The following is a 9,278-nucleotide window of genomic DNA, read 5'->3' as shown; positions in this document are numbered from 1 at the left end:
TATATATATTATATTTTTTAAAATAATTATTCTTGAATTGCCATTATGAGAAGTATATTAGCCATATCCCAGATATCATCAACCTTTATATCTATTAATTCTGATAATTTTGAAGCTATAACTTTTGCTGTCCCATTATCTACACATGAAATAAATGTTCCACAAAGAACAACAGAAGCTCCAAGAAGTAATATATTTGATTCTAATGTCATAAGACTTCTTTTTTCTTGTTCAGTTCTTGCAATATGCCCTTGGATTAAGCATTGCAAATGAGAATAAAACTTCTCTCTCTATAATTATGTCTCTATTATTAATTATTTTAATATTATTTCCATGTTATGTTCTGAAAATTTTCATTAATAAAATTCAAACCTGGAGATAAACTAAATCCAATAAATTTATAGTAAGCTCTTGCATATTTGGATTTTCTTTCAATCCTGTTGCAGCTAAAAGAACTTCTATGCAATTTAAAGGTGTACAAAATGGCATTCTAAATCCAACAGTTTTAAATACTTTATATTCTGATGAAAAAATTATACTGTGTGTATATTTAGATTTTTTATCTATACACCTTAAAATACTAAGTACCTGTATCATAAAAAAGATTAAAATACTGCTATCAATGAATTTACAATAAAATTATGTATATATACTTGCGATATTTTTAAAGTATTAAAATGTGAATCCATTTTATTTGCTAACTGCAAACAAGACATAAGATATAATTTTGATTGACTTGATATCTTTTTACAAATTTGAGACCAAGAACTTTCTGTTTGGTCAGCATTTCTATAGATTTCCCAAAAATAATTACATATAAATTTATCGTATAAATGAATGGTAATATATTTAGTATTTGGTCCCAAATCAAGATGTTCTGTTATTTTAAATATTGCTTTAACAATTGGAAGTGGAATAGCTAAAATTAATATTTAATAAATAGAATTTTTTCATGATGTATATGTATATATATGTTTCTTGAGAAACATATTAAGAAACAAAGTTGTAAATAAAAACCTAATATCAGCAAAGAGATACAGTTTTGAATATAACAATTACCTATAAATGGCATGTAAAATTCGTCTTTAGCTTTAATAAGATTTTCTTGCTGTTTAACGTATGATTTAAGTCCCTCTAGCCAATCATCAATTAAAGGTTCTGTATTAAATAGATATTTATTTCAACAAGAAAATTTAGGTTCATTTTTTTGAATATTAAACATTTATATTTGCCTATCAACATCTTGATTGATATAAATTTATACTAATTACCAATATAAGCAGTGTCCAAATCCATTTCTTTAGACGAATTATTTCGTTATGCTATTGCACAACCTACTTTAAATGCAAATCGAGATGATAGTAAAATCCAATGGATAACAATATCCGAATTCTCATTTTGATATAAGCAATTAAATTACTAGAAGTTACTAGTTATAGCTTATTGTAGTCTCCCGCGATTTTATAAAATATTTGCTTGTAATATATTTTTTGTAATAAATATTTTATTATGATACTCAGTTAAAATATAGTAAAATAATTATAATTTACTGTATGAAACTGAGCAAAATAATAAAAATTTGTAATACAATTAAATTAATTACTGATTTTTTATTTTTTCTGTATAATTAAAAAGTTAAAATTCTTAAATTCTTATTCTTTAATTTAATTTTTTATAATTATATTTTAATACTAATATTAAATATTACTATTGTCATTTAATTAAATTTCATAGTTTACATAATATTAATTTTTAAATTATTTTTAAATTATATAAGATATACATATATATATATGCATGAAGTTAATTAAAAAAATTAAATACATTACATATACTTTACAATAAATCAAAAACATATTTCATAAAACATAAAATTGAAATTAAAATTTATTTATAATATTAAAAGAAAATGTGTGTATAATTTTAATAAAATATATTTTTTAAAATTCGTAGATATATGTATAAATTTTATTTAATGTATATATGTACATTTTAATACTTCGACTATAGATTTTATTCTACATTCATATTTTTATTCTGATGTTGTAATTCTGTTACTAATAAAGGTTCATATGTCCATTTTGGAAATATTCTTTTATATAAATTCATTAAAATTGTGTCTTGAGATTTTAGTTGACCATTAAATACACATTTCATATGACCATGAGTACCTAAAGATAAAAATAATAAATTATTTGTTTTAAATGAATTAAGAAATGATTAAAAATTACTTACCTAATGGTTCTTTTATATGTCCTCTACGACCATATTTTGTTCGTAATTCAATTGGTTTAAACCAATTTATATCTTCTCGGTGAAAAAACATGAATCTTATAACTGCTGATCGTTTATGTACCTTATACGGATGACCACTAAGAACTACTCGTTTTATTACTATTCTATCTGGATTTGCAGATAATACATTTCCAGTTGCAATTAATTCCTATAAAAATATCGTGTTTTTATAATATAAAAATAAAAATAATTTATAATACAATATCAATCTATCTATAATTTTTATTCTCACCAATGATTTATTCAATTTTTGAATATAACATAAAACTGGACATGGTGGAAATGTGATTGGAGCATACATGCTTGCCACAACAGTACTTTCTGGTCGAAAATATCTCTCATACTAAAAAAAAATTTTTATTTATATTTGCTAATAAAATATTTTAAAAATATATTTTATACAATACATACTTTATGTTTGTTTCCATTAGTATGTTGACTAAATATTGGAGAAGCAGTAAATCTTCTAAATCCACATTGAAATATTAATTTTTCTTTAGATTTTATTGGTTGTGGACTAATATTGGTATGTTTCAATATTACATTTAATACAGACATTTTATGCTCATTCGGTAATAAATTAAATACAATTAATGGATGATTTTCTAAAGCGCAAAAAGCGATGAAAAGATCTTGCCTTACATTTTTAACGTGAATTGTGATATACCAACCAGGCTAGAGGAAAATATGTTTATATGATTTAATGTTAATAGAATAATTAGTTCTTAATTAATTAAAATTATCATAAATTTACCATTGCACCCTCTATTTCTTGAGATTCTTTATATATACGTTTTCGAGTTCGATCAAAATTTTTGAATTGAAATATTCTAGCATAATCAGCAGGAAGATTTTCTTTCGGATCCCACGGACTTGTTCTAAATGATTCAAGTCCACGATATTTCTGAAATCTTTCTTTTGCTAATATATCTTGAGGTGTATCTACTTCATCAGGAAATTGTGCATCTAATTTTGCATCTGAAAATGAAACGAAATGTAATATAAATAATTAATCGATATTAATAAATAAAATTTTTTAAATAATTGTTTAATATATATATATATATATATATAAAATATGTATATTTTTGTTAAATGTACGTTTCAATTTTTCCATTGTTTCTTTTTCTTCTGTCATGTCAATATTCTGATCATATCGTTCATCAGGTACTTCAGATATGGTAATAGTTTCAAATTCTTCTTCATCTTCTTCTGCTTCAACTTCACTATTTTGAGATTTTGCTTCATCAATAGACATTTTATCTTCTGATTCATCAGTTGAGTATTCACTCAATTCTTCTATAAAATTATAATTTTATAGAAAATTATATACTATGCAATGAAATTTTTTATTTTTAAAAATGCATACATAAAATTTTAAATACCTCCATCTTCATCAGGAATCCAAGCTGCCTGATATTCAGAAGTTCCTTTTGGAACTTTTTTTAAAATTTTTCTTTTTTGATTAGCTTTAGCTTGAGCTAATTCCTCTTCTGTTGGCCAAGTTTGCTCAGCATCCATAGGATCAGGTATATTTTCAGATTCGAGAGATTCCTAAAAAAGAACATTTAACAATTGATATTGAAGAATTATATTTTCATTTTGATTTATACTTGTTTCTTTGGATCTGCATATTCAAGAAATCGAGTAGATGATGGTTCATCATCCATTGCATTAGAATGTTTTCTTAATTTTTTTTCCATTGGATATGGATCTTCAGAAGCATCTATCTGAGACATTTGAAAATCTCCAAATTCTGGAATATGTATTAAACTATTAACTGATAATGGTACATTTCTAAGATATCCTGAGATCATAAGAGTTCCAAACTCTGTAGAATCCTAAATTAAAACCAAATTTAAACATGAATCTGAATATATATAATAATGCAATATAAATAAATAAATTATATAAAATACTTACTTCATTACATTTAAATTTTATTTCTTCTGCTAATAAATATGCTCTTTTATTTCGATAAGATATAGTTCTTTGTTTTTGAGTACCAATACGTCGTAAAACATTAAAAGCATCAGTAGGCGTATCTAATTGAAAAACTTTTTCTTCTGGAAGCCATTTAGAAATTTCAAATTGTACATGATTTTTAAAATCTTGACGTTTCTATAATAAAATTTATGAAATAAATGATATTATATTTGTTAAAAATATAAAAATAAATAATAAGAATATAATACCTTTATATGAAGATTTTCAATATTTGTAAGTGCTATTACAGAAGTACTTAAACCTTGAGCAATACAAGCCATAATAATTTCTTTTCCCCAATTATCAAGAATTTCAATTCTAGGATTATTGTCACACTGATTTATAACAGATGCAACAAAAAGAACAGTTGTAGATATTTTTGCTATATCTAATGTAGCAAACAAATTACCAATAGGTGGAACAACAAAAGAAAAACGTTGTTTAAACCTAGGTATACTGTTGTAAAAGATTAATTTCAATAATTTAATAATTTATTAATATATTAATATATCAATATCATTTATATTTTTATTATATAATAATAATATAGTATTATACCTTAAATGTATTGTTCCACATGGACTATTAGTTACATTTGCAGACTCATCTGCTTTTGTTATTATTGATAATATACTATCAATATTTAAATCTTCTTGTAAAGGAATAATACATACAAGAATAGGTGCAGTATGTAATCCACTTAAATTCCTTTTTTGTTGCAATACTTCTTCTCTCTTTTTTTTTCTAATTTGTGAAGATTGATGTCTTCGAGCATCTTTTCCAAGATTTTTAGTAACATGTTTTGATAAAATTTTTACTCCAATTTTTCCTATCATAAATATAATAAATTAAAAAATATAGATATTACAATATTTATAGATAGATAAATTAGATATATTCTAAAGATTTTTACCTTTAACCTCACTATTAATTGAACCTTTACTACGATGTCTACCAGTTTTGTGTGCTTTGTTAATTTGTTTAAATGCACCAGGTCGATGTACTTCTTGTTTTGTAATTCCCATTTTATTTCACAATATATATTTTTCTAAATATTTTTATAACAAATCAAACATCTTTCATAAAACACGTGAAATATTTTTGAATATTTTCTCAGAAATATAGGAACATTTAATATAATAAAAATTTTTCTCAAACATATAGTTATTTTATTCAATAAATCAATATTGCTTTCATATATTCAATAATTGATATTTATTGATTTTTGGAATTAATTAAATGAAATATATTTTTAATTTAAATAAAGTATATTATTTATAATAATTTAAAAATAATATTTTAATTTTATAATTTTACAATTATACAATACTTGTTATTTTTTAATTTCATATTTGAGTGCCTTACAATTTTTCAAGTTGGCTATATTTAAATTAGTTGGTAACATTTGGATAATAAATTTGGATAATAAATAAAAAAGTTAGGTTATGAACTCACGTGTTCATTTTGAAACAATTTGAGTATTTTTTAATTTGTAATTACAATTTTTTTTATTTAAATGTAATAATGTTATATCAAAAAATGTAAAAATTAATGATTTATATTTATTTTATAATATAAATTTTATATTTAGCTTAATAATATTAATTCTTAGCTTAATAACATTAACTTTTTTTATTAACAATTATTGTATAAAATATATTAAAATGGGACGAAAAGCAAAATTTGATGAAACAAATGTTTCAAGTGGTCATGGAAAAAAAGCAAAAAAACAAGGAGATCCAACATTTCCAAAAGGAATATTAGGTATGGAAAATTATAAATTTATCAATATGTACTAGTCAATTACAAATGTATTTATTATTCTATCTAAAAACAAAAAAAAAAAGAAAATATATTATATAATTATTATCTTTAGTGAAAGAAGAAAAGAAATTAAGTCATAGACAAAAGCAACGTGCAAGAAAAAGATTATTAAAAAAACAAAATATAAAAGAAAAATTAAAGGAATTACAAAAAAAAAAAAATGAGAAACTAAAAAACATTATTGATGAAAATGTAAGTTTCTTTTCTTTTTAGTATTTAAGCATTTTATGCAATATATATTTATATAATATTATTAAAATTATTATATATCTTTTTATTATATTTTTTTATTAGAATATAAAAAATAGCACACAACAATTAATAAAAATAAAAAAGAAATCTTTTAAAGATAAGCTGTTTACAAATGGCAATTCAAATGATAAAAATGATCAAATGCAATTTAATAATGAAAACATAAAGCAATTAGAAATAAAAAAAAAGAAATCTCTTAAAAAAGAGCTACTTATAAATGGTAATTCAAATAAAGAAGATAATCAAATGCAGATTGACGATGATAACATAAAACAATTAAGAAAAATAAAGAAAAAGAAATCTCTTAAGAAAAAACTACTTACAAATGACAATTTAAATGATGAAGATGATCAAATACAGTTTGATCGTGATAACATAAAAGAATTAAAGAAAATAAATAAAAAAAAATCTTTTAAAAAAGAAATGCTTACAAATGGTAATTCAAATAATGAAGATGATCAAATACAATTTGATATTGATAGTATATCTAATAATGAAGAAATATTGAAAGATAAACATAAATCTACAAAAAAAAAATTACTTGATAGTGATATAGAAGATGAAGATAGTGATATAGATGATGTTATTGAAAATTATAAAGAAGATGATAATAGTGATGAAAATGAAGAAGAGGATACTGATAATTATAATGATGATGATGATGATGATGATGATCATGATTTACTTCCTATTGAAAAGGCAAATAAAAAATTAAAAAAGAAGCAAGAAAAAGAAAAGTGAGTATTTAAATTTTTTAAAATATAATATTTAAAATTTAATTTATTTTTTTTTTAATAGAAAATTAGCAGAACAAGAGATGTATGATATGACCTTACAACAATGTGTCTTTACTTTTCCTTCTGAAGAAGAACTTGCAGATATAACTAATCTAAAAGATGTGCAACAACGTATAAAAGATATTGTTATGATATTATCTGATTTTAAAAGATTACGTGATATAAACAGGTATATCTATAATAGAATTGAAAAATTTTATGAAAATCTTGTTTTGTAAAAAAATTTTAAGAAATTTTAAATATATTTCATTTTTCTTTTTAAGATCACGTTCTGAATATATGAATCTTCTTAGACGAGATTTATGTACATACTATAGTTATAATAATTTCTTAATGGAGAAATTGATGCAAATATTTTCATTGGATGAATTATTAGAATTTTTGGAAGCAAGTGAAGTTCAAAGACCTATGACAATACGAACAAATATATTGAAAACGCGTCGTCGTGATTTAGCCGAAGTATTTATTTAATATTACATATTTAATAAAATATATAATAAGTATTTTAAGTATCGTTTAATCTATTACAATATTAAAATTTCAGGCTTTAATCAATAGAGGAGTCAATTTAGATCCCATTGGTAAATGGACAAAAGTTGGATTAGTAGTTTATTCGTCGCAAGTTCCCATGGGTGCGACACCAGAATACCTAGCAGGACATTATATTCTTCAAGGTGCATCTAGTTTTTTACCTGTTATGGCTTTAGATCCTAAAGAAAATGAAAAGATTCTTGATATGTGTGCTGCACCAGGAGGAAAATCATCACACATAGCAGCACTTATGAAGAATACAGGTGTACTTTTTTCAAATGATGTAAACGAAGAAAGGATAAAGGCAGTTGTTGGCAATTTTCACAGACTTGGTATTACAAATTCTGTAGTTTGCACTTACGATGGACGAAAGTTACCATCAGTAAGCATTAATTATATATAAATTTTAATAACTCATATTAGAAATATGATAGCATGTTGACTAAAATATATAATTTTCAGGTAATTAAAAATTTTGATAGAGTATTATTGGATGCACCTTGTACTGGTACTGGTGTTGTTTCAAAAGATCCAAGTGTTAAAACAAATAAAGACGAAATAGATATACAACGTTGTTGTACATTACAAAGAGAATTACTTTTAGCAGCTATAGATTGTGCTAATGCACGTTCAGAATCTGGTGGAATTATTGTTTATTCAACATGTTCAATTCTTCCAGAAGAAAACGAATGGGTTATCGATTATGCACTTAAAAAACGTGATGTTAAATTAATATCAACTGGATTAGAATTTGGTGCTGAAGGCTTTACAAGTTATAGACAGTTTAGATTTCATCCTTCATTAAAATTAACTAAACGATTTTATCCTCATATACATAATATGGATGGATTTTTTGTAGCAAAATTAAAAAAATTCTCCAATATTGTTCACAAAAATAAAAATAAAGAAGATGAATTTCTTGATTAATAATAATAGATTATTATTATTTTTATAATAGTAATAAAAGAATGTTTATTTAAACAATATAATATATTGAAAATATATAATTTATATATAAAGTCGATGTATTTTACATTAAAATTTATATATAAATTACTTCTATGGTTAAATTATATTTCTTTGATTATATTGTTTATGTATTGTTATACATATGTTTATACATTCATTAAAAAAATAAATATTTAAATATCATAATATCAAATTAAATATCATCATAATCAATAACATAAAATAATGATTGAATATTCATATGATAAAGATATGATATGATAAGACTTTTTCATAAATTTATAGAAAAAAATATAATATTTAGAAATATAGAAATATAAAATATTTTCATGTATAAAATATATATATATTTAATTATAATAATTATATATAAAATTTATAATAATATAATATAAATCATAATAAAATTGACATGTATAATTATAGTTTTATGCAATTGAGTTAAATTATAACCTTTAAATATACAAAAATATAAAGAATAGAAAAAAAAATATTCAATAAAATTAAATATTTCAGCGTGCATATTTCTGTGCTGCTAGTAGTAAATAAAAGATAGAAATATTTCAAAAATTTGGTTTTCTTTATTTTTTTATCTTTAATTCTAAAAAAATTAAAAATCAGCTT

General features: G+C 22.3%; 3 protein-coding genes across 4 annotated transcripts; 1 reads left to right on the top strand and 2 right to left on the bottom strand.

The window, feature by feature from the left end:
* Positions 1-6: 6 nt before the first annotated feature.
* LOC102672987 lies at positions 7-1,427 on the bottom strand. 2 transcript variants are annotated; one of them, XM_006618404.2, is made up of 5 exons: positions 1,272-1,427; positions 1,018-1,158; positions 654-919; positions 373-588; positions 7-290 (listed from the first exon to the last, which is right to left on the bottom strand). In XM_006618404.2, the coding sequence occupies exons 1-5, from the start codon at positions 1,294-1,296 to the stop codon at positions 27-29; spliced, it is 912 nt and encodes a 303-aa protein (XP_006618467.1). In that variant the 5' UTR covers positions 1,297-1,427; the 3' UTR covers positions 7-26. The 2 variants fall into 2 exon arrangements, with proteins under 2 accessions (XP_006618467.1, XP_006618468.1); XM_006618405.2 differs by having other exon boundaries at positions 1,060-1,158.
* A 444-nt stretch (positions 1,428-1,871) lies between these two features.
* On the bottom strand, positions 1,872-5,845 carry LOC102673207 (pre-rRNA-processing protein TSR1 homolog). The gene is made up of 13 exons (XM_006618406.2): positions 5,824-5,845; positions 5,195-5,344; positions 4,840-5,110; positions 4,491-4,737; positions 4,219-4,416; positions 3,909-4,136; positions 3,681-3,849; positions 3,397-3,594; positions 3,050-3,273; positions 2,707-2,970; positions 2,528-2,638; positions 2,236-2,443; positions 1,872-2,171 (listed from the first exon to the last, which is right to left on the bottom strand). Exons 2-13 carry the CDS (start codon positions 5,304-5,306, stop codon positions 2,014-2,016), a joined length of 2,388 nt encoding a protein of 795 aa, XP_006618469.1. The 5' UTR covers positions 5,307-5,344; positions 5,824-5,845; the 3' UTR covers positions 1,872-2,013.
* LOC102677807 (25S rRNA (cytosine-C(5))-methyltransferase nop2) lies at positions 5,744-8,618 on the top strand. Its single transcript, XM_031511840.1, has 7 exons — positions 5,744-6,045; positions 6,158-6,297; positions 6,400-7,094; positions 7,156-7,323; positions 7,418-7,613; positions 7,699-8,067; positions 8,148-8,618. Exons 1-7 carry the CDS (start codon positions 5,946-5,948, stop codon positions 8,610-8,612), a joined length of 2,133 nt encoding a protein of 710 aa, XP_031367700.1. The 5' UTR covers positions 5,744-5,945; the 3' UTR covers positions 8,613-8,618.
* The last annotated feature ends 660 nt before the right edge of the window (positions 8,619-9,278 follow it).

The sequence above is a fragment of the Apis dorsata genome, unplaced genomic scaffold (genome assembly GCF_000469605.1).
Source record: "Apis dorsata unplaced genomic scaffold, Apis dorsata 1.3 scaffold_354, whole genome shotgun sequence".
NCBI lineage: Eukaryota > Metazoa > Arthropoda > Insecta > Hymenoptera > Apidae > Apis > Apis dorsata.
Note: the sequence above shows the minus strand (reverse complement) of the source record. Positions and strands in the feature narration are given on the sequence as shown.

Coding starts and splice junctions, on each gene's coding strand:
- LOC102672987 (XM_006618404.2), bottom strand. CDS start 1,296: ATGGATTTGGACACTGCTTATATTG. Junction 589..653: donor ATACTTTAAAAATATCGCAA/GTATATATACAT, acceptor TTTATGATACAG/GTACTTAGTATTTTAAGGTG. Junction 291..372: donor TGGATTTAGTTTATCTCCAG/GTTTGAATTTTA, acceptor ACATAATTATAG/AGAGAGAAGTTTTATTCTCA.
- LOC102673207 (XM_006618406.2), bottom strand. CDS start 5,306: ATGGGAATTACAAAACAAGAAGTACATCGACCTGGTGCATTTAAACAA. Junction 3,850..3,908: donor ATGCAGATCCAAAGAAACAA/GTATAAATCAAA, acceptor GTTCTTTTTTAG/GAATCTCTCGAATCTGAAAA. Junction 3,595..3,680: donor GATTCCTGATGAAGATGGAG/GTATTTAAAATT, acceptor ATAATTTTATAG/AAGAATTGAGTGAATACTCA.
- LOC102677807 (XM_031511840.1), top strand. CDS start 5,946: ATGGGACGAAAAGCAAAATTTGATGAAACAAATGTTTCAAGTGGTCAT. Junction 6,298..6,399: donor AAAACATTATTGATGAAAAT/GTAAGTTTCTTT, acceptor TTTTTTTATTAG/AATATAAAAAATAGCACACA. Junction 8,068..8,147: donor ATGGACGAAAGTTACCATCA/GTAAGCATTAAT, acceptor TATAATTTTCAG/GTAATTAAAAATTTTGATAG.